General features: G+C 56.4%; 7 protein-coding genes across 7 annotated transcripts; 3 read left to right on the plus strand and 4 right to left on the minus strand.

Moving 5' to 3' along the window:
* Positions 1-349: 349 nt before the first annotated feature.
* Positions 350-2,758, minus strand: IWZ02DRAFT_86180 (cora family metal ion transporter-like protein). The gene is made up of 2 exons (XM_066771329.1): positions 1,066-2,758; positions 350-1,020 (listed from the first exon to the last, which is right to left on the minus strand). Exons 1-2 carry the CDS (start codon positions 2,511-2,513, stop codon positions 441-443), a joined length of 2,028 nt encoding a protein of 675 aa, XP_066618932.1. The 5' UTR covers positions 2,514-2,758; the 3' UTR covers positions 350-440.
* A 551-nt stretch (positions 2,759-3,309) lies between these two features.
* Positions 3,310-4,102, plus strand: IWZ02DRAFT_461680 (microsomal signal peptidase 12 kDa subunit-domain-containing protein). Its single transcript, XM_066768229.1, has 3 exons — positions 3,310-3,649; positions 3,700-3,759; positions 3,804-4,102. The coding sequence occupies exons 1-3, from the start codon at positions 3,599-3,601 to the stop codon at positions 4,002-4,004; spliced, it is 312 nt and encodes a 103-aa protein (XP_066618933.1). The 5' UTR covers positions 3,310-3,598; the 3' UTR covers positions 4,005-4,102.
* On the minus strand, positions 4,103-4,905 carry IWZ02DRAFT_461682 (E3 ubiquitin-protein ligase RBX1-like protein). The gene is made up of 4 exons (XM_066768230.1): positions 4,585-4,905; positions 4,456-4,534; positions 4,338-4,408; positions 4,103-4,291 (listed from the first exon to the last, which is right to left on the minus strand). The coding sequence occupies exons 1-4, from the start codon at positions 4,834-4,836 to the stop codon at positions 4,193-4,195; spliced, it is 501 nt and encodes a 166-aa protein (XP_066618934.1). The 5' UTR covers positions 4,837-4,905; the 3' UTR covers positions 4,103-4,192.
* A 468-nt stretch (positions 4,906-5,373) lies between these two features.
* IWZ02DRAFT_358901 (uncharacterized protein) lies at positions 5,374-6,624 on the plus strand (the record flags this gene model as incomplete). Its single annotated transcript, XM_066764322.1, has 1 exon — positions 5,374-6,624. A coding segment is annotated over one exon (1,251 nt), but the record flags the coding sequence as incomplete, so codon positions are not given.
* A 3,881-nt stretch (positions 6,625-10,505) lies between these two features.
* Positions 10,506-12,522, plus strand: IWZ02DRAFT_384685 (choline dehydrogenase; the record flags this gene model as incomplete). Its single annotated transcript, XM_066765353.1, has 3 exons — positions 10,506-10,874; positions 10,921-11,274; positions 11,485-12,522. Coding segments are annotated over 3 exons (1,761 nt in total), but the record flags the coding sequence as incomplete, so codon positions are not given.
* Positions 12,523-13,903: 1,381 nt separating this feature from the next.
* On the minus strand, positions 13,904-21,371 carry IWZ02DRAFT_86308 (uncharacterized protein). Its single transcript, XM_066771331.1, has 2 exons — positions 17,093-21,371; positions 13,904-17,045 (listed from the first exon to the last, which is right to left on the minus strand). The coding sequence occupies exons 1-2, from the start codon at positions 21,185-21,187 to the stop codon at positions 14,238-14,240; spliced, it is 6,903 nt and encodes a 2,300-aa protein (XP_066618937.1). The 5' UTR covers positions 21,188-21,371; the 3' UTR covers positions 13,904-14,237.
* IWZ02DRAFT_86307 (uncharacterized protein) lies at positions 21,372-22,226 on the minus strand. Its single transcript, XM_066771330.1, has one exon. It carries the CDS (start codon positions 22,147-22,149, stop codon positions 21,556-21,558), a length of 594 nt encoding a protein of 197 aa, XP_066618938.1. The 5' UTR covers positions 22,150-22,226; the 3' UTR covers positions 21,372-21,555.
* Positions 22,227-22,353: the final 127 nt, after the last annotated feature.

A 22,353-nucleotide genomic window follows, 5' to 3' on the forward strand; every position in this document is an offset into this window, starting at 1 on the left:
ACGACCCAACAAGATTGAATCAAAGAGGAGATGACAACGCAAACACACTAACAGAGCTAGGAGGAGTGTGGAGTGGGGATTAACTGGAGAAGAGGGAGGAAGAATCTCAATCGACGATGCAACAACGATGATGAAAGAGAAAGAAATGGCGTCTCTCTTGCTCGCTTGCTGTGCAGATGCATGCTCGCTCGCTCGTTTGCGCCTTTTTGCCAAGGGGATATGAAAAGGGGGGTTGAAAACGAAACTTGAAAAGATCATTCGCAACGGCAAAGGGAAGACGAAGAGACTAGCGAATCAAAAACATACAACGCGAGCAGAACAACAGGTTGGGGCAAACGTTGAATTAGAAACTGATGACCAAGCAAGAAGCGAGAAACTGAGGCGGAAACCACGGCAAGGAAGTCTTTTTGACCAGACACACACCAGGAAACTCTTCCCCTTCATACGTACTTCATCTTCCTCGCAATAATTAGGCAGGTGCACACAAAGGCAGCCATGACACCCAGGACCCCAAAGAACCATGCCAAGGTACCGCTGTCCTGTCCCGGAACGGGAATGTTCATGCCGAACAGACCACAGATGAGGTTGAGCGGGACGAGGATGGTTGCAATGAGGGTGATTTTACCCAGCATCTCGTTGACACTGTTACCCTGCGTCAAGTGGTCGACCGAAATCTGCGCCAAGTAGTTGGAGTGACTGCGCGACAGCATCTTTTCAAAGTGACTGAGGTTACTCATCATGGTCACGACGTGGTCTTGAATGTCGCTAAGGTAGAGACCAACGTCACCACGGGGAGCCATGTCGTACTGCTCGTTGCACCGCTTGGCGAAGCCTTTGATGACGTCGGCCTTGCCGCCGAGGAGTCGCATCATTGACATGACCTTTTTGCGACACTCGCCAATGCAACGCAAGATTTGCCGACTGTCTTCGGCGCGAGCAGTAAAGACTTGGTCTTCGATCGCATCGGTCTCGTGTTCAATGTCTCGAATGACGGGACCGAAGCTGTCGACAATGTCGTCACTAAATTGGTTAGTAGGGTTGTGTCGAAGGGGATGATTGACTTACATTAGAGCGTAGCAGATCCAATCAGCGGACAGGGAAATGTAATCCTTGAGCCGTCCAATCCTCTTTCGCACGTTGGACGCGTGCGGGTTTGGCGCAAACGTAAACGTCAAGAGACCTTCGCGGAAAACGACGGCGTACACATTAACGGGCTCCAAAAAGTCCTCGCTAGTCTTGTCCACCTGGAAAAAGGAGCGGAAACAGATGAAGTAGTATTGCTTGAAAAGCTCCACTTTTTCGCGCGCCTCTTGGGTGAGGATGTCCTCTCTGGTAAGGGGATGGACGCCGAAAGCCTTGCAAATGGCAAAGACTTCCTCCTCGGTGGGACAGAGCATGTCGAGCCACCACATGCCAGAGTCGGGCGGGAGCTCAAACAAGTCCCGGAATGACTCACCTGGCATCAGAAGACCGCCTAGGTCTGCAGCGTGAATGGTATCGTCGAGCTCAGAAGAGAAGAACGTCCATCGATTGGGATATCCTTCGAGCGTGTTTGTGATGAGGCCCGGGTTTTGAATGTTGACATCGGCCTTCTTTTCCTCAAGCTCGGCACCGCTGTCGACAGCATCAGGGCGCGGCATATAAGCATCAGCCGACCCGGAAATTTTGGCAACTTCGGCCAACGAAGGCTTCTTGCGCAAGTCGTGAAAGACGCGCTTGGAATTGGTCGACTTGACGCTGGCTTTGCTTGGCTTGTGCGAGAGCGGGAGCACTATGGGATTCTTTGTCCGGGGATCGCTCTCGGCGACGAACTCCTCCAACTCTTCAAAGTCGATGCGATAAGTCTTGCCAGTCTCTGATGCGACAGGGAAGCAAACGTCTTCCTCGGCTGAGCTGTGGCGCGAATTGGTGTCGTTGATGGTGCCATGGCGACTCTCCTCACTAAAGGTGGGCCGACGCCTCTGGGTGTTTTGGGACACGGTTCGCTGGAGACGCAAGTCGACGTCAGAGGGCGCGCGCTGAGAGGTTATCGTTCCAGCGCGGTCGCGTCGGCGCGGGTCAGCAAAGGCATCGACTGAATTTGGCGGGGAGATGGAGCGAGACGACTTGGACGAGGAGCGCGACTTTGACTTGGTGACCTCTGGAACCAGCGTCACGTCCCTTGGACGGCGAAAGGTGTCCCTTCGCTGGGTCATGGGGCTGATAGAGCCCCGTCGGCCCAAGAAGCCGGCGTTTTCGGACGATTCGAGCGGGCTGCGGTCGTCATCCACGATGGCGTTTTCAAAATCTCGCGTAATCAGGCCGTGCCGTTCCAGCGCGTTATTGACAGTCAAGAGATCCCTCCGCTCGGCGTGAGTCAAGTGCTGGCTGTTGGCCGTACCACGACGGGAAGCCTGAGGGCTTGGGTTGTCGGCGAGTGGGAGGGATTGCGGCTGGTTACGATGGTCGTCGAGTTCAGACACGGGAGTGCTGAAGCGCGTGTGGGAGTGACCCGACCTGGGCGTGTCGGTCATTTTGACGTCTTACGTCGAGTTGGTTTGCGGCAGTGTTCGTGCGAAGCGTTGTCGAACAGAGACTTGGCGAGCCGCTTGTGAGCGCTCACCGCGTGAAGGCGCTCAACTTGACTGTTTGGCTCGGCGTAGGGATCCGCCCTACACTAAGCCGGGTCCCTTTTTTTTTTTTTTTTATCTCTGGCGAGGTAGTATTACCTCTCCCGCCACCGGAACCGTACGTGGTGATTTTTAAGTTTCGTTTTCAGCTGCAAGCCAAGGGGTCGAGAAAGCAAGAGGGCCAGTTATGGAGGCTTCTTGTCGCCTCCGCAGACCCAAAGGGACGGGCCGAGGAGAGGGCGGATGAAGGAGAGCCTGAGGACCTTGATGCCCGCCAACTTGGTGGTTTTGAGAGAATAGCGACGGCGCGGTGCCGGAAGCGAAGAAACTTGTTTTGTCGACTGGGCGTGGTCAGCCACTACGGGCTTTGGGCTGCGGACGAGGAGGCGGTCGGTCAGACAAGACTGACAGCGAGCGCGAACGCAGGCCGCAACGGCGGAAATGGGATACGATGCGGCGTGTAGATTATGAGGGAATAAAAGACGAGTGAGCGATGGAAGGTGAGCGTCCGGTCCGGTGCAAGTCGACCGACAGCGAGAGAGAGAGATTGGTGAGGAGAGGACAGAAATTCCTTGAGAGTTCGTGCGGTGGGTGGAGAGAAGGAACCGGAAGAGGAGAGCACCGCACGGCCAAATTCTCGCGCCGGCGAAAGCTTTGCCGTCGCCCTAGGCCGCTTTGAGAACCCAAGAAGCTTGTCTGGACCTGGACGGCAGCCGCACCAAAAGTCGCTCAAAGCCTCACGCCCACTCGATCAATTGGTTCACGTAGAACCACACGCGCGAATTACTCCCCTCTCATCTGCACCTGCACCTGCACCTGCGCTATCGCTGCGCCAACTTGCGCCAATTCAATTCAACCGCTCACCTGGTCGCTGTCAACATCCCGGCAATCATCACCCGCCTCGCGAACGGACGCTCCGCTCCGGTCCCTTGGCCTTTGGGCTGAGCTCGGGACTCGCTCCACGTCGCCCATTCCTCACCACCACAACCATGGCCGACAATCTGCTCGACAAGGCCCGCGATGTCTTCGAGGGTCAAATAGTTGGTCACGCTCTCTCATGCACAAACACCATCTGATTTTGTCTTTCTAGGACTTCGATGGCCAGCGCCTCGCCGAGCTCTTGACGACTGCTCTACTCACCACTGCCGGCGTAAGCCCTACCCACCCAGGCTACTTCCTTCCTAACTTTGCCAGATTGTCGCTTTCCTCGTGGGCTACTCGACCCAGAATATTGCCCTGACCCTGTGGATTCTCCTTGCCGGTGCTGCCGTTACCTTCCTCGTCGTCGTTCCACCCTGGCCCTTTTTCAACAAAAACCCCGTCACATGGCTACCCTCACACTCGTCGGGACTGAGCGGTCTAGAAGTCGAGGTCGATGGCCAGCGAGTCACATAGAAATCGTGTGCTTGGGACAGGCGTTGGTAGCCCAAAGGGCTTGGAATTGTGTTTGCTAGAGCCTCCGAAGCTGAATGTAACCCTCTTGACCTTTTTGCCTCAACGCCGCCAGTGCACGCGTCATTATCATCAGACCTCCATCCTTTTACCCAGTTGTCGCCTCAAAACCACAGAACCTCCCTGCGCGCTTAGCGTCCGTATTTCTGGAATTCCCAGTCGCGATTGTCGAGCGGACAGACTTGGCGCGTCTTGAGCCATCTCGAGATGCAGTGGAAGTGGAACGCGTGCTGTTCGCCGTCAGCTTCAATTCAGGTATTCAAGGTATTATCTTACGTTGCAGAGACCCCAGGCTACGGTGCACTCTTCGCTAGCTGCCGAAGCTTGGTTTGCTTGACACTCAATGCCTGCTTTCTGTCAGATGCATTCTGAGTGCCTTGTGGTTGCTGCGTACAGAGATCCATGATGTGGTTGCGGCAGATGGCGCAGTTGTCGACGACGATGTCCCATGCCCACAGCGCGACGGCGTTCCACTGCGCGTATTTTAGTTTTGATCTTGCCCAAACTCTCGACTTCTTCCCACCTTCTTAACTTCGAACTTCTTCTTGCCCTCGCTGGCGCCCTCGCCAGACTTGGAAGCCTTCGTCTTGGCGGGTGGAGCATCAGTCATGTCGACGTCGGCCATGGTGTAGATACGGATGGGTGGTGGGCTTTTATGCAGTTGGTGAGCGGAGGTGACGGAGTAATGGAGCGCCTGGACGAATGTGGCAGAGTGTTGTAGACGGCGGTCGAATGCTGGTGTTGATGGTGGTTGATGTTGGAGGCCCAGGTACATAGGTAGAGCTCCCAACCGGGCGGACTTGCCTAGCGCGCCGGCGCTGACAGGTGGGCCCGGGTTGAGGGCGGGCCGGGTCAGCCGCCGCCCGGTAGAGGCAAGAAGCCGCCGTCCTGACAACTCCCACTCTCCCACACTCTACACCTCCGCTTCACTCACCTCGCGCGCCAGTGGCCATGATTATCAGCTCTCTCCAACTGCTCTCCATCATCCGCCCATTCTTATACATGTGCCCCGACCTCTGCGCAACTTCGACCACCCCTCACCTGACCCACTCTCGACCCCCGCCACGTCCACAAACGCCAACATAGCCAACCACGGCCCTGATCCCAACCACACGTCACTCTATCACCTCCGGCCTCAAGAGACCACCCTTTATAACTGCAAGCGATCCGCTCTTTGTCCGCTCGCTATCGCACTGCTTCTCCAAATATGTCAGACGTCATGTCAACACCATCGAGGGGCTCCAAGGCCCACAACCACTCAAAGAGCGAAACACCTGCCAGGGCAGCCTCCAACCCCTCCGACGCCATCTCTACACCTGCACGATCAAGCCAGCGTCGTCCGCGTAGGAACCGGGACAGTAACAATCACTACAACCAACGTCTGCCCAACGCCGACCCCGCAGTCGTGCCCGGTTATGTTTCCGAAGGCCACAACAACGCTTCGACGCGAGCATACGAAGGATCTGTCTCTGACAGTCCAGTTCCCGCAGCTGGCCAGAAGAACCGCCGGGGTATGCAGCAGCAGCGGTACGGCAATGGCCGTGTGTCGCCGCCCAAGGACCCTTCTGCAGCGACCCCGGCCAGGGATAGCGCCTACGCCGGTCCTGCGTTTCACGCCTCCCCAGCGCCATCTGCTCTTCCAATGCCACGGCTCTTTTCCAAATCTGTACCAGCAAATGCTGCTCCCGCAACCTTTCAATCTCGGTTCGATCAAGAATCCGACAGCAGTAGCGGCAGTGAAAACACTGAGTCCCCAACCAATACGGATGCCACGCCAGCGACAGAGGCCACTCCGGCGGAGCGCGCTCCCCTTCGCGATGAATCTTCGCCTCTAGACCTTTTCTTCAAGGCAGACAAGGCCGAAAAGGCCCGCAAGGCCAATGCTGCCGGAGCCTCCACCCCCCCAGGCAAAGCACCTCCGCAGATTAACGGAAGAGTCCACGGTCGCCACGCTTCCAATGGCGTCTTCAATATGGAAATGGACCATGCGATTGCTTATGCACCAAAGCCCGCCTCCCCCAGCCCGATTGTGTCGCGGGAACGTCTCTCTGCTACGAGGTCTGTCACGGCGCCTTCGTCCCTTCCGAGAAACAACCAAGATTCCGAAAACTACCCACAGGCGCTCAAGGAACTCTTTCACTCAACCAAAAAGGCGCAATCCCAATCTCCTGCACCATATCAAGGCGGTACCCCATCTCGTCGCGGCCCTGACTTCCACACTCCCTCGCCTTTTTACAACCCCGGATCAGTGAACCCTGGATCACTCAACAAAGGTCCGGTAACTCCAGCGAACCAGATCAACCTCGAAGCCAATCCATTCTACTATGGCAATCGCAACCTCTCCCCTCTGTTCCAGGCCGCTCGCGGTGACTCTGCCAAGCGTTCTTCCAACCTGCGTCAGGAATTAGACGTTTCTCCTTCCAACACTGGAGAGCTTGGTTACCGTTGTTCTGCACCTGTGCTCAACACTCCTGCACAGCGCAAGCTTGACGCCAACACTGCTTCGCGCAATCACTTGGACTCTCACATTCAACGATCGCCGCTTCCGGACCGTCTCCACATGCCGCAGACGACCGGCACCCCGCCTCACCCAGGACTCGGATCTCCATTCCACCACAACTCTGGCTCCCCAGCCCGAAACGATTCTGCCCAGGCTGACGCCAAGACCATGGAAAACGACCTCAAACGTCTCCTCAAGCTGCAACTTGTCGATACCTAGTGCAATGGGCGTTTTTTTGGTGCGCAGGATATCTTGGATCTGGGGACTTTTGCACTCCTCTTTTGATTCCATCTCCCGAGTCGTTTGGCTCGAAGCCTTCATGCGCATGGTGTCGGATTCTTTTCAGATCTAAGAATCTCTCTTGTAGTTGTACGGCGCTGGGTATCTTCATCTCTCTGCTCTTTAGGCTTTTTTTTTTTTTTTTTTCTTCTTCTTCTTCCTCTTTTTCTTCGACTGCACCAGCGATGGGGTCTCACGGTTTGATCTGATCATGCTTTGTGCTGCGAGGCGTTTTCGTTTTTCGGCTGCATGATTGATTTACGGGTCCTTTGAGGGGCTGCAGTTGACGTCCCGGGATTTTTTGGCGGACCACTCTCGCAGCCTCGAGTCTCTAGGGCTTTTGTTTTCTTCCCCCCTTTCTCCCCCCTCCCTTTCTCTCTCTGGAGTCGCGGTGGTTTTGCTTTGCTGGCTTTTGTTTTTCTCCCTTCTCGTACATACAACTTTGCGTCCCCTACCCACTTTGATTCGCTCTTTTATCTCCTCTCTTCACCCTCGGCTCATCTATTACTCTTCTCCTCTCCTTTGTTCATCATCAACAGGACCGGCGGGATGGTTTTGCGGCAGCCTCGACTAAACGGGAAACGTCGAGGAAAAAGGCCACATGCTCTGGATCGGGGAGTTTTGATTGATTCATATCACTGGAAAGACATAGCCTCCGGCAGGTCCCGACGCGTCTGGACGATGATACCCAAGTCTATGAGGTTTACGGAGCATTCATCATTTGGCTTTTCCTTGAACTCTTGGGGCCTTCGGCACACAGACGAGACAGGAGGGGATGGACAATGGGATCGGGAAAAAAGGATACAACCTTTCTCCTTCTCATGCTTTCGTTTGACATGAAGAGTAGATGACGGGTGTGGATGGGACCAATCGACCCGGTGGAAAGAAAGAAAACCAAAAAATAAGGGACATGGATATCTAATAGATGTTTCTGTCCTACCTTGGGCTGTCTGCGTGACGATGTCTAACTGATCAGTGATTGGCGAGACTGCTGCTAGCATTTATAATCACATCTGTAAGTACAAAGCGCTGAGGGCGCCTCAGAGATGGCTAAGATATGCCATTGTTTTTCGAAGCCTGCTGTGGCAGAGGGGGTTGGCCTGACTGCGCAACAGAACTGAACGCCGCACGCGCAGATTGAGCTGAGAATTGGCGAGGAAAGAGCTAGATTACATGTTGATACGCCAACGCAGCGCATCTCCTGCAACTTGCATCCAAGATTCCATCATTACTCACAAAGGTCACGGGCAGCCTCGAGTACAGCCCTACGTGGCTTATGGACTCGCAGCCCCATGAGATCATGACTGTTGGCACGAGCGAAGCGAACCTAACACTCAGGTCGTCCAGGCGCCAGTTCTCCGCCAACTCCATCTTTCCAACTTCCAACCTCGGTCGGCAACGAACGTCACCAACGTCACCGGTCCAGGGTGGCTCGCGCGCGACAATTCGCTGTCCGCTGCATCCCACCATCATTGTGACTTAAGACGAGCCCAACAACACAACGAGGCCGCAGACCATGGATGTCGCAAAGACGTGCTCGGTTGGCCGTGGCGTCGCCCATCGGCCTTTTGCCTCGACGACTCTTGTTGTGGTTTAAGGTCGCAAGCTCGATCATGTAGCAACGAGCCGCATCGAGACGGAGGAACGAGCCCCGCGGAATAGGGGCTACACCAGAGAGCGTGCCGAACTCGTTTATCAAGCAGACCGTGGCGTCAAGATGGGTAAACTAGCGAGGTGCACTGCCTCGCCAGCAGTCTCCTCCACGTAAAGTCGACATGCGCACGGGTACTTTTCGGCTTCCTTGAGGGGAGTCCTGAAGGGATGCCTTAGGTCACTGTGCGGCTCGTGGAGAAGGAATCCCAAGGATTTGGCCATCGCCCACCTTGCACCCACATCCGGTACTGCCTCTTTTCTTTTGCGGAACAACAGGGCGGGTGACTTACACGCGTACTGCCTGCTCGCTCTGGAGAAAGAGCGCAACAGCTCATTGTCACTCCACGCAGTTCCTGACGCTGACCCTGGTTTCTACAGTCAGTTCATCCATCAATCCGGCTGGTGACATATGGCTTGGCTCGGCCCCGGATCGAAGTGGTGTTTTCTTGACACACGGCTGCACTTGGCACCGCCCTGTTGACCACGGGTCCTGCGGCCTGAGGTGACTTCCGGATCTCTTCACGCGCTTTGACTTTGAGAAATCAGGAACATACCGCGCTGTTGGAGTGCCGAGGCTACAACCAGCCCCGGTTTTAGTAATACACCGCTTCACTCCTGTCGACGCTTCCTCTGCAGCAACCGACCAAGCAATGCGCTCCGCCAATATTTTCGGCATCAAGACTTGTGCAAAACCAATCCGAGGTGATTTCGACAGGGGGCCGGGGCTTCGGAAAACAATACGAAGAAAAATGCCAACTTCGCTAGCCTTTATGGGCGACGGTGTATCTGCAAGAAGCGTTCACGCGCTCGTGGTGATGCCGTACCTGAAAGATCTACTGCAGGGTGCACGGACATTGCGATGAGCACTGCGCGCAGCGTGGCAAGTGGCAGCGGCAAGACTGCCTGATCGAACGACATGCGAGCTCCGTCTGCCATATCCGAGCGCTCCACAGCACAGCGTTACGATGTCATCCGGGACATGCCTCGGGGAACGGCTAGGAGGAAGACCAGAGAGATGTTGATTAAAGAATTGTTCGCCCCCAAATACCACTGGAGAACGACTCATCTGATACTCGGCCGCAGTCTCAGCACCTTTATGAAGCTCCAATGGCGTGCAGATGGACCTTGTTGCCTCTTGGAAGTCCCGAAAAGGAAAGTTTCCATTTTGGGATGCGGCGTGAAACAAAAACGGGGAACTCGGTGGTTGGACAAGGTTTTGGGGAAAAGAGCAGGGAAGACCCAGCCACGAGCTCCACTGGCGAAAAAAGAGTCCATGGCCAAACTAACGCTGCAACACTTGCCAACGCCATTCGCGGCTCCAACCAAAAAAACCAATGGCGGCAGCAGCACATTCTAAATTTGTTTGCCGCTGGTTTGCCGTCTCTGGCAGATCTGCATAAGATGCCGGGCGGTCTGCCGGCCAATCAAGGCCGGACCGCTGCAGGTACCTGTGCGGATCCGCAGAGGGCCACCTGGGGCCGCAACAACCCGCGCAACCAGCTCTCGAAAAATAATACCGCCGAACACGGTGTGTATGACGCCTGGCTTGGAGCCATGGCCCTCCGCCAGGCGATTATGAAAGGGTGCTGTAGGCAAACAAGGCACACCGACGCGGATGCAGCCACTATGGATAAGTAGATTGCCCATTCTCCTCCACGGAGTGTCCTCCAACCGTAAGGTTTTCGTCCTTCTTTCTTCCCCGCTACCTTCGCTATAGCGTTCTATCATTTGTTTTGTAATTGCTGGTCGTTTTTCTCAGCGCCATTGGTTCTTTCATTGATCAAGCATAGTAATTCGACTGTCCTTCGTTATGTTTTCGCAGCTCGCTCTTTTGCTTGCGGTTTCGCTTCCTTCCCTGGCACGGCCGATTAATGACACCATATTGGATGAGTATGACTATATTAGTAAGTGATTCTGTCAACTACAAAAATGGCCATTTTGCTAACCTTTCTAGTTGTCGGTGGTGGTGAGTATCTAGGACCAGCGTGACGTGGCTTCAGTTGACCCTACCAGGCGCAAGTGGCTTGACTGTAGCCAACCGATTGACGGAGGACTCCAGCGTGACAGTCCTCGTCCTCGAAGCTGGTCCCTCGGACCAGAATGAGGAGTGGATTCGTGTGCCCTACTTTATGGGCAACGACCCGTCACCCCCTGCAGATGCACTGTCAGGACATCTCGACTACGATTGGAACTTTGGAACTGAGGAGCAAACTTCGCTCGATGGAGCAACGCGCCACTACCCACTTGGCCGTGGAATCGGTGGTGGCACCCTGATCAACGGTTTACTATGGAACAGGGGCAACGCTGGAGACTATGACGAGTGGGAGACCCTGGGTAACGATGGCTGGAACTGGGACAACATGCTGCAGTACTTTGAAAAGGTAACACATCCGCCTCTGGGTCAGGATCGCGTACTAATTGTATCAGAATGAGAAATTCACTACCGACGTCACTGCTTCGGACGCCTCAACGTACTCGATTCCAGCAACGGACGCCAGTGTTCACGGAACATCAGGACCGGTCAACGTCAGCTTTCAGCAATATTTTTACCCTGCTACGCAAAACGTCTATGCCGCTCTGAACGAGCTCGGCGTACCAACCGACTCTTCCGATCCCAACAATGGCGAGTCGGCTGGAAACTCGTTCTTGCCCATGGCTCTTGATCCCACGTCCAGAACTCGTTCGGACGCGCGGAGAGCTCTTTACGACCCCGTTTCTTCGAGGGACAACCTCTACATTTCCAACGGTCTATTTGTCACCAAGCTGAACATTGAGAACGTTGTGCAGCCCGCCAACGAAGCCACTGTCCATGCGACTTCTCGTGGTCAAGGTGACCATCCTGGTCTCAAGCTCAACTCTCTGGTCAATGTCTTGTCCAAGAACGTCAACATTTTCAACTTGATGCCGGTTGGCAGTTTGAAGGAACTCTTTGGTCTGAGGAAGGTCAAACGCTCTCCCCCTAGGCCCATGCCCAAGCGCGAGAAGAAGGAGAAGCGCGCCTTGCCCAACTTCCGCATCACTGGCGTCGAGTATGGCACGGATGCCGGTGCTACGCGCCAAAATATCGCTGCCCGCCGCGAAGTCATTTTGGCTGCCGGGGCCATTCACACTCCGCTTTTGCTCCAGCTGTCGGGCATCGGTGACGAATCCTTTTTGTCGTCCATGAACGTCACGACGGCCGTTGACTTGCCTGGCGTCGGGAACAACTACCAAGATCACTTCCAAATCACCACTTATGCCCCTTACGGCAACGACAGTTTCCCCATCTGCGAATCGTACGGCGCCGACTCCGCGGCTGACGTTGCGAATCGCGAAGAGTTTTACAGCAGCCACACCGGCCCCTGGACAGCGGGAGCACCCAACGGCGTCGCCTTCCCGTCGCTCAAGTCCATGTCGTCCAACTACAGCAGCATCGCCAGCTCTGCGCAAGGCCAGACCAGCGGCCAGTACCTCGCCGAAAACCTCGACGACACGGTCATCGCAGGCTACGAAAAGCAAAAGGCGATTCTGGTCGCCAATCTGCAAAACGAGAACCGCAGTCAATTCGAGATTCTCAACGACAACGCGGGCCACCTGACTTACAGCGTGATGCGGCCCTTTGGCCGCGGTCAGGTCCGCATCCGCAGCCGCAACCCGTTCGACTCTCCCGTCATCGACCCGCGCTATGGCAGCAACCCGATCGACCTGCAGTTCTTCATGGAGGCGCTGCGCTTTAACTCGCGGCTGCAGGCCACGAATGCCATGTCGGAGCTCCAACCCTCTGAGTCGTACCCGACGGCCGCGCAGGTGGCCGACGACGCGCAGCTCATGACGCTCATCAAGCAGGCCATATTCACCGAGTACCACCCGACGGGCACGGCATCGATGATGCCGCTCGACCTGGGTGGTGTCGTCAATGCCCGCTTGAAGGTGTATGGCACGCAGAACTTGCGGATTGTGGATGGCAGCGTCTTGCCCATGATTCCGGCCGCGCATTTGCAGGCGTGCATTTACGGTGTTGCTGAGAAGGTGAGCAAGCCTCATCCCTGAACTAACCAACCAAACTACCTCTGGCCCCTGCAATCAATGAACATGGAGCGTTCACTGACATCGGCGCCTCTTTTGCGCACCACTAAATATAGGCCGCCGACCTCATCAAAGCCGACGCCACATCCTCATCGTCCGGATCTTCATCGACACCTTCATCAACAACGTCGACATCGTCAGTCAACCCGCCCAGCAGCACAGCCACAGTCACCACGGCTCCTAGCACGACCACCACACCAGCCAACAACCCGCTCGAAAGCCTCATGGACGGAATCGTTGACGCCGGGCAGGACTTGATCGGGCACCATCTCAGCGACGCCGAACGCTAGAAAGTAGATGGTGTTGTGGGTGATTTGGGGATTGATAACGACGCCAACACCAATCAACAGTGATTATGATGATGGTTATTATGATTAAAGAGATAGATGAGGGCGAGCGCAGTGATGCTGACTACAGAGAACGAGATAAGGACAAGAGATGCTGTGTGGTGTGAGTCAGTGATGCTGACTGATGAGACAACACAACACCTTTTTTTTTTTTTTTTTTTCCATATATTTACTTGATATGACCATTTGATTTGGGGAGAAAAGAAAGGGGCAGCGGAGGCATGCGTTTGTTTGTTTGTTCGTTTCTTGTCCATTGTTTAGCATGTGGCATGTATGTATGCTTTTTTGTTGAAAGAAAGGAAGAAGGAAAAAAGGAAGAAGGAATTCAGGACAAAGGACGAGATGCAGTTTTCCCGGGAGCATCAGTCCGGTCGATCGGTCGGTCGGCTGGCAGGAAGAAGTGAGGAGGCTGCAGCAGTATATACATACACACAAAAGGCAAAGAAGAAGAAGAAGAAGAAGAAGAAGAAGAAGAAGAAGAAGAAGAAGAAGAAGAAGAAACGAAATAGTAATGTCTGTTTTGTACCTTCTTTACTTTGCAGTATGCTCGTCGTCCGTCTTCTCGAAAGAGACTGATCCCCAGCCTCAGTCCTCGCACCTCGCACCTCGCACCTCGCACCTCTCTCTAGGTACATGTAGTTGGCATGGAGCAAACGGGAGTCCATCACCAATATACCTAGATGTCACCACAGCAGGCGTCCAACAACCGCAGCATTTGTAAATCTCTCATTTCATCTCTTCTCTTCTCTTTCATCCACTCGAGTTTATTGTATTTATGTACAGTATAAGCAATCAAAAACAACAACGACAACGAGCCCGGCTACCCGTCTGCCAGATCTACCTGCCTGGTTTGCCTTCCAGGTGGTATCCATCCATCTATCCATCAATTAATCCTATCGACCAACTGACTGACCGACCGACCATTCGTTTATTCATTCCGCTTCTTCATTTCTACACTGACCAACCAGCCAACCGGCGAACCAACCAACCAAACAATCATCATCATCATCATCATCATCATCATCATCAAGCGCTTGTTTCTCTTCTATGAAAGATGCGGTGCGGTGGTGCGTACATACCCAAGCAAAGAGTCGGTCAGCCGGTCCTGCCCCAAAAAACGAAAACAACACACGTCTCAGGAGTCTAGTAAAGCACAACACAGACAAACAATACGACACCGCTCCCCTGTGACACACATCAACCCAGACGGCAAACAAAAAATGGCCTTTTTGAACACCGAACACGACACCACCACGCCAACAAAGACGACGACCCACACTCCTACACCACTGGCCCACATCCCCTACACACGAAGACCGGCTCATCAACATGCTATGCCTTTCTCGGCCCGGGCCCAAACAAGCCGCTGCGCCCATCGCGGCCGCCAAACACGTCTCGGTCGAGATCACGTCTGCGTTGCCACTCAATGATGTCAGCCTGCTGCGCAGCATGCTGCTGCTGATGTGCTTGAACCTGCTGTTGCTGCTGCTGCTGCTGCGCCCGCGCCGCCGACATGTGGTAGTCGGCCTGGACTTGGCTCTGGCGGGCGCGGTGGTGGTGTTCGCGGTCGCGGTGGTCGCGATCACGCCGCTCCTTTTCCGCCATGGCTTCCGACAGCGGCTGTTGTTGTTGCTGTTGCTGCGAGTGGTGGTGCGCCGCGGCGGCGTGCGCGGCGTGCGCGTGGTTGCGGCGCAGATTGAGGTCCTGCTCTGCGGCAGCAGCATGCACCGCCGCGGCCTGTTGCTGCTGTTGCACTTGTTGCTGTTGAACTTGCTGCTGCTGCACGGCTTGAGCCTGGGCTTGCTGGGCGTGCTGGTGGGCGGCCTGTGCCGCGGCGACTCCTTCGCGATAGCGCTGGTCAGCGTGAGCCTGAGCTTGAGCCTGGGCTTGAGCGTGAGCGGCGTGGACCTGGGCATGCTGCACGTGTTGGGCTTCTTGTTGCCTCAAATACTGAGCTTCCTCAGCCCTTGTCATGGCCTCAAAGCCTCGTTGGGCGGCCGAGGGAAATGGCGAAGGGAAGCTGTGGTGAGGGGGCGCGTGGCGATCTTGCTGGCTGCCCGGGGGCGGGAGACCAAGTTGAGGCCCTCCAGGTGGAGCAGGGGGAGGCGGGTAGCCCATGTGGCCGGTGGGCGTGTGGGCGGAGCCGCGAGAAGGGCCTTGGGTGCCACCGGGGCCAGCAGACGGGTAGCGTGCGGCCGCTGGGTCTGCCTGGGTCGGAGTTGGCTGGCGCATGTAATGCTGATGCACAATTGCTTCGTGGCGCTGCGCTTCAGCCTGCGCCTGTGCTGCTCGTGCTTGGGCAAAGGACTGTGCTTGTGCCTCGCGTTCGCGTTCGCGAACAAACTCGTACTCGCGCCTCTCTTGCTCCATCAGTGCCCGGTCCCGTCCGCGAACACTATCATACGCCCTCTCATCGGCGCGCGTGTAAGATAGAGTGCGGCTATGCGGATCGTTCCGTCCAATCTGTTGTGCAAGTGGCGGCGCAGGCTGCTGAATGTTCTGCGGGGGAGTCATTTGTGCATATGGATTCGACTGCAGGACGGGTCCTGGTGGAATCTCCCTCGCCGGGCTAGGTGCAGCAGGAACTCCGTGGGGAATCGGCGTAGGAGCCTGCTGCCGGGCGGGTTGCGCGTGCGAGTATGATGGCGTACGAGAATGTGCGACAGGAGTGTGCGAAGGCGTTGGCGAGTGAATGTTACGTTGCTGTCCATTCAATTGAGACAAAGCTGCACGGTGGTTGCCTGGGAACTGTTGAGGCCGAGTATCAATTGTCAGGGCTGGCTGTGGTTGCATGGCGCCAGGGTGTGGTGAGCTGCTTGACGGAGGTTGCGAAAAGGATGGACGAGCCCAATCGCGGGCTGGCGGAGGCTGAGATTGCTCGCGGACAGGCTCCATGTTACGGCGCGACGATGGCGGAACCGAAATTTGTTGAGCGGGCGGCTGGACGTAGGCAGGTCTAGCAAAAGGACTCCCAGGCTTGGGAGACTCTGCGAAGAGTTCTCCACGATGGTACGCGGGAGAACCCGAAGCTATGGCAGTTGGCTGAGGCGGAGGACCTGTTTGGCGAATTGGTCTGCCTTGGGCCGAAAATGGTCGTTCTTGTGGGACAACACTCGGACGCTCCCCAACCTTTTGCTCCTTGGGTTTCGATGGCTCTGACGAGGTGGGATTTAGCAAATCGGCCAAATTGGACCTCCTAGGTGGCTCGACAGGACGAGGCAGTGCCTGAACTGGGGTTGGCGCCTGCGAGACAAAGGGCGGTTGTGCTTCCTCCCTTTTGGGCGAGGGCGGTCGAGACGTGTGGTGTGGTTGCCCTTGGGCGACTGGGAGTTGGCTTGGAGTCTCGACGAGATGCCGAAGCTGCGCGGGCTGACGGGGGATGGCAGTGAGATGCACTGGCGGCCGAGGCTCCGTGTTTGGAGTAGGAGGATCAGAACGGGGATCGCGCGCAAGATGCTGCGAACCCGCCCGGTAACCACCTTGAGGGTGTAGGGCCGATGTGACGGGCTCAGGCATGACTTCCCGCTCACGATGATCAACAGCAAGGCGAGGATACCGCTGGTCTTGCATTGGTTGCGGCATGCCTTGACCAAAAGGCACTTGGTGATGTTCTGGATGAATTTCACGCATCGGCTCAGAAGTTTGCTGTCGCACCTCGGGTTGGATCAAGGGCGGACGCGTAGGCTCTCGCTGAGAAAAGTAACCCCGAGCTGGACCGCGTACATCATGTTGAGGCCTGCCGTAGCTGTGAGGATGTGCTGGTGCTTGGGTTGCAGTTGGGCCAGAAACAGCAGGTTGGATTGCTGCTGTTGACATTGCTGCTGTTGACATTGGAGTCACAGCTTGAGCCAATGGAGGGAAACGAGGAATGGCCTGTGGGTGCGGAGACGACGTTTGCGGGGGCACTTCCGGTTGTTTAGTTGGAGATCGCGAATCATCAATGGCATCGCTCGGCGTTGGAGCCAATGTGCGAGGAACCGGAGGCTGGGAAGTGTAATCACGCCGTTTGGTCGAGGCAGTTGGTGGAGGCGGCGGGCCCATGTCTTCCCCGCGCTTCCTCCTCTCGTCTGCTGTGTGTGCAATTTCGACCAGATCGTGGCCTTTGCCCGTGTCAGTCTTGCGGGTGAATTCATTTTTGACCTGCAATCGTCAGCAACTGTCCATCATCATCATCATCAAGAACTAACCATGGCAGGAGTCTTCGTCCCCATCTGCCGCGCAATGGCAGCGAAATCGGTGCCAAAATACGACAGATAGTTTCGAAAGTCGGTCGTCTCGTTAACAGACCAATAGCTCGACATGCCTCCAGCACGAGAGTTGGCCGTTCGCGCCCTTGGTCGCTCAACAGGCTCAGGTGCACCGGATGGATGCAGCATGGGCGCATCTGGTCCAAGGTGAGGTATCTCGAGCTGAGAAGGCGCCGGTAGCATGCCAGGGTCTTCCGACGTGCGCGGCAGGTGGGAAAGATCGCCAGGTACTTCTGCCTGGTACATGTCCTTGATATCTCGGTCCATCTTTTGAGGAGAGGCTGACGGCGCGGGTGCAAGATTTTGTGTTCGCGACTTTTTGTTGCCCTTTTCCTTGGTTGCCCGCTGTCTCTTGGTCGGCTTTTCCGTCGTTGGCTCCACCGTTTCGCCTCGCGTCGAAGTGCCTCTTTGGCGTCCAGGTGTAGGGGTTGGGGTCGCATGCTCCTGCTCTTGAACTTCCTTGTCTCCAAAGGTGGGCGCAGCAGCACGTCGAGGTCTCCCTCGCTCTGTTGTAGACGCTGGGGCGCCATCTTCGCCGGCGACATCATCCTTTTCGGTGCTAGCAAAGGGAGGCTTCGTCTTGCGAGGGTTGGCTGGTGCTTTACGTTTGGCTTTGCGCCTACCAGTGGGCGGCTTATACTCGCCGTTCCACTTGGTCGAATAGTAGTGGGCGATGCACTCCCTGAAGTCGCGACCAGGAAGCGCCTTGGCAATCTCACCCCAGTCTTTGGGTGTTTGATGATACGCAACCACGAGCGATTTGTGCTCCTCAGGGGTGAAGTCGTCGTCGGGAGGCTCGAAGCCAAAGGTGACAATGCCCTTGCCTGGCTCGCGCAAACGGTTGGTGTTGATAAACTTGGCACGCCGCAATTCTTCCTCGGGGAGCATATCGGGAATCGGCGCCTGGCCGCCCGAAAAGGGATTCTTGGCCTCTTCTTCACGGCGCTGCTTTTCCTTTCTCTCTTCTTCCAGTCTCATAGACTCTTTCATGATATTTTCCAAGTCGTAATCGGTTACGTGTCGTTGCCGAATGGTTGGTTGATTACCAGGCGCAGGCTCAGTGGGAGAGACAGCCGTTTCTTGCTCTTCCGTCTTTTCCTTCTCTTCTCTGGCTGCAAGCTCCTTTTCGCGCTGTGCCGTCTCGAGTCCCCACTCTTTATAGACCACTCTGAAGGTCTGCAGTGCAGAGTCTTGAAACTCCCTTTCCGCCTGGTAGGCGTCCATGAGCTTGCCTTTGATGGATGCCAAGATACTTGGCTTCAATCCGATTACCTCCTGGTCAGGATCAGACAGAGGGGTGGGAGGTCCGCGGTGGAGGTATGGAAGCGACTGCAATTGCGCCTCGGTGATTGAATCCTCCGAAGTCGAAGAAGCTTCATCTTCAACATCTTCCTCCACACGGTGCAAAACCATGTCTGGCATTTCCACGTCTTCGTGCTCATCAGCTTTTGGCGTGAGAAGCTTCGACGGTTCGGGTTCGGGTTCGGGTGCGGCCGGCGTCTCGACCACGGACGACGCCTTGTCCTCCTTTTCATCCTCCATTGGCACATCTGGATCTTCTGGCTTTTCTTCCGCAACTGCAGGCTGTTCGACTTTCTCGTGTTCTTCAGCAATTTCCACAACGGGCGTTGGCTCGGGAGCCAAGACTTGCTCTGGCTGAGGAATGTGTGCATCGGCGACGCGCGACAATCTTAACAGTGAACGTAATGGTACAGTAAAACGTAAGCTTGCATCTTCCAGCTTCTTCAAACGAGCTTCTAGACGAGTCTTTTCGCGCTCATAGGTAATTTTGCTTTGACCAAAGAAATCTTCATCATCAAGGTCCATTTCGTCGTCATCTTCACTGGCTTCGTCAGACTCCGATTCGTGTTTGGGTAGCGAGGGCGGAGGCGAGTCCTCCCTTTTGACAGGAGGATCCGAGGAGGCAAAAGCAGAATTGCGGCGGGCGATTAATGACGAAGGCTCATCGCGCGAACGAATTTCGCCCGCAGATCTTCTCCTCTGGGCAATTGGCTCGGCAGCGATTGCAGGCGATGGAGTCGCTGGCCCTGACACGGGCGAGCCCATTGGGAACGCCGGAGATCTTGGTCTTGAGGAAGAGCCCTTTTCTTTTTCGTCGCCTTCAAAGTCACGTTTCGCAGGTACAACAGGACCAGGCCGGCCATATCGCGGTGCATCAGGCCGGATCCACTGCAGATTTCTGCCGGGCACGCCCATCATTGGTGGCCGAACACTGTTTGGTCCCAGAGCAGCACGTGGTCCAGCGGGAGGCGCACGGTCAGCCTTGGGTCCAGTGGGGATAGCAGGGCCGGGAGGAGGGCCAGGGCCGGCTGAAGGTCCTCTGGGTGGAGTGCTGAATGGCACGGTCGCTCTGGGCCCAAGCGGGATGTTTGGAGGAGCAACATCTCGAGGAGGTCCAAGAGGAGGAACCAGACGGCTGTGTGGCTGTTGAGGAGAGACGAGTCCGCGTGGACCAGTGGGAGGTACGGTTGTAGGAAGCCGCGGTTGTAGTGCAGCAGGACCTGTTGGAGGCGCAGCTGGTGGGGACGGCGGGCGAGAGCGGGAAGGAGCATCGTGAGGCTCTGTAGAAGCAACTCGAGGGGCTGATGGGGGCTGACTCGACGGCGCAGGAGGAGTCTCAATTCTTGACTTGGCTAGCTCCTTGGCTGGACTGCTTGCCGGCGTCTCGACGGGCTTTTCAACAGGCTTCTCCAATGGCCGAGATGCCTTTGGTCCTGTTGGTGCGGTAGGCGGGATGGAAGATGGAGCTTTGGGAGCGCTTGTAGGAATTTTTGACGGAGCAGGGGCGGCTGAGGGGGTGGGTGGCTGTGGCGGGGGCCTCCATACATTCGAGGTGGGAGTGCTAAATGTGGTTGCAGGCTTCTGGAACGACGCTACAGAACCAAATGCAGGAACTTGTGGGGCAGAAGGCGGCGGGGAAGAGGCGCGTGGACCATAGCGGTCGCGCGATGCCTCTGCGCGAGCGGCAATGTACTCTGGTTTGTCCGAGTGAGTCTTTGCCGAAATTGGCTCTTGTGCAACCGATGTTCGTCTACTGGGCAGCAAATCTCTAGTGAGGTCGGGCGCGGAGTTGTTGGCATGGCCCATGGATATCGAGGAGTGGCGAGGGCTATGATGTGTGGTCGAACTCGGCGTCGGTCCATACCGTCCATCGGTAACGACGCTCGCTCGGCGGATGTCTGCATCTCTTGGGCCGGGGTCTCGTTTGTAACGATCCACCTCCCGCTCCCGGTCGTCTCGATAAAACGGACGGTCATCGTCCCGACGATCAAACCTGCGATCGTCCCGTCTGTCGCTGATGCGGTCGTCTCTCGAATCCTTTTCCCAGCGCGGACGAGGCGATCTGCTTCGGGGTCTGAAAGAGTTTCTGTCGACAAAGGATCCTCTTCCTCGACCACGATCATCCCAATCACCCCTGCCGCGGCCGCGACCACCAAATCCCCCACGTCCACCGTAAAAGCCAAACTGGCTAGAAGGAGAATCAGAGTAACTGGAACCTGCAGATGGAGGGCCGTCCCTTCCGCTCTTTCTTGCTCGGTCAATGTCCAACTCTCTTGGCGGGAAGTCTCTCGAGTCGCGCGAGTCGCGCGAGTCTCTGCCGGGCGACCTTGCACGGGGAGAAATGGCTCTGTCGCGTCTATCAAAATGACGGTCTCGATCAGATCCGCGCCAGGACGAGCCTCCCCGGCCGTCGCTCAGCGGAGGAGCGTCTCTCAATTCGCGATACTCGGATCGTGCTCCGAAACCGCGTCCCCGTGGCCCAGCGGGCACTGACGAACCTCCACCGGGTGGTGGACCTCGAGCGGAGTCGGCGAGCGCCTTGGGACCTCGTGGAACGTCTCGCGATGCGGATCCGCTAATTGAGTCGGGATAGGTCCTGGAGCTGGTGACATCATCGTTTCTGTGAACAAAGCTGGATCCATGGGCTGCGGATGGTCGTCTGTCGGTATAACGAGGCGGAGTTCGGTCACGCGAAGTGTATCTCGAGTCGTTGGAAGGGTATCTTGATGACATGCTCTGGCTGTGAGTAAAAGATGAGGGTTGGAAATATCCTTGCAATGTCTATCAGGGAGCCAGCATGTGTGCCCGAGTGCCGGCGAGGGCCTAGACGACGACTGTCAGTGAGGGCATGGGACGAGACGGGAATCAAGGTGTATACGCGGGCAAATGTCGACACGGCTGAAAAAGTGCCGACGGCACGGGTGCACGATGTCGAGGCTTCAGACAGTCATGGAGCAAGTCATGGAGAGGGCGAGACAAAGGCAATGGGGGCGCATTGAAGGGACGGGCAGAGCAAGGGCGCAGCGGGCTGGAAAGACTCACGGTCGGAGAGATGTCGAGGAAAGGCGAGAGTTGAGGTTGCAGGTTCCCAACGGGAGGCACTAGGCCCAAAGGGGGGCTAGCGTGCCAAGCGGGATCGGGGCACACGCGTGCGTGTGGTGTCTGGAGATGCAACTGCGACGGCAGCCGCCAGCCGGACCGGAAGGGACCTGGACCTGACCTGACGACCTCTGACTTCTGTTACAGCTCGCCTCGGCTTGAACGGCCCGCCAGCCTCGGCCTGCGTCAGTCAAGTCGAGCACGACACGGCCGGCGCAGTGGAGATGGCGAGATGGAATGGATGACGGCGACGAGGATTTGCTGCACTGCACCCTGGACGGCTGGAGTTTGACGTGGCGGCTGGCTGTGCGGCTTCTCGAAGGGGCGGGGGTCTGGGGCGGCGGCGGCGGGCGTGCGGTGTGGCAGCAAAGCGGAGTGGAGCAGCGTCTTGCAGCAGGATGAGGCCAGATTGACGAGTCGAGTCGAGTCAAGTCCTGCGGGGTGGTTGGCGTAGAGTACGGAGCTGTGTGGTGGTGGTGGTGGTGGTGGTGGTGGTGGTGTGGAGGGAGAACGAAAAGACGGAGGACGGACTTGACCATCGCTAAGGCAAAGCACTGTACCGTAGTTAGTCGTGCATCCGCTTGGCTTCCTTGCATCGTTTTTGGCAAGGCCGAAAGGTGACGCACAGGACAGGTCCTAGAACCTTTCTGAAGATGATGCACCTCATCCTGGCTGAAACGGTGACGGCTATGTGCCTGGAGCGTGCTTTATTCTCCATCAACCACGGCACTTCAGCGCGTCCTGCTCTGCCTCTCGCTGCCCATCTCCTCGTGCATGGCATCGCTGAAAGACCCCAGAAC

Source organism: Phyllosticta citriasiana, assembly GCF_038021145.1.
Source record: "Phyllosticta citriasiana strain CBS 120426 chromosome Unknown IWZ02scaffold_15, whole genome shotgun sequence".
Classification (NCBI taxonomy): Eukaryota; Fungi; Ascomycota; class Dothideomycetes; order Botryosphaeriales; family Phyllostictaceae; genus Phyllosticta; species Phyllosticta citriasiana.

Bases quoted from the DNA above. Each gene is read 5' to 3' on its own strand.
- IWZ02DRAFT_86180 (XM_066771329.1), bottom strand. From the start codon at position 2,513: ATGACCGACACGCCCAGGTCGGGTCACTCCCACACGCGCTTCAGCACT. The intron at 1,021-1,065 runs GTAAGTCAATCA...TAACCAATTTAG, and splicing joins TGGATCTGCTACGCTCTAAT to TGACGACATTGTCGACAGCT.
- IWZ02DRAFT_461680 (XM_066768229.1), top strand. From the start codon at position 3,599: ATGGCCGACAATCTGCTCGACAAGGCCCGCGATGTCTTCGAGGGTCAA. The intron at 3,650-3,699 runs GTTGGTCACGCT...TTGTCTTTCTAG, and splicing joins ATGTCTTCGAGGGTCAAATA to GACTTCGATGGCCAGCGCCT. The intron at 3,760-3,803 runs GTAAGCCCTACC...TAACTTTGCCAG, and splicing joins CTCTACTCACCACTGCCGGC to ATTGTCGCTTTCCTCGTGGG.
- IWZ02DRAFT_461682 (XM_066768230.1), bottom strand. From the start codon at position 4,836: ATGTACCTGGGCCTCCAACATCAACCACCATCAACACCAGCATTCGAC. The intron at 4,409-4,455 runs GTACGCAGCAAC...GACAGAAAGCAG, and splicing joins CAACCACATCATGGATCTCT to GCATTGAGTGTCAAGCAAAC. The intron at 4,292-4,337 runs GTAAGATAATAC...GACGGCGAACAG, and splicing joins TAGCCTGGGGTCTCTGCAAC to CACGCGTTCCACTTCCACTG.
- IWZ02DRAFT_86308 (XM_066771331.1), bottom strand. From the start codon at position 21,187: ATGTCATCAAGATACCCTTCCAACGACTCGAGATACACTTCGCGTGAC. The intron at 17,046-17,092 runs GTTAGTTCTTGA...TGACGATTGCAG, and splicing joins GGACGAAGACTCCTGCCATG to GTCAAAAATGAATTCACCCG.
- IWZ02DRAFT_86307 (XM_066771330.1), bottom strand. From the start codon at position 22,149: ATGCAAGGAAGCCAAGCGGATGCACGACTAACTACGGTACAGTGCTTT.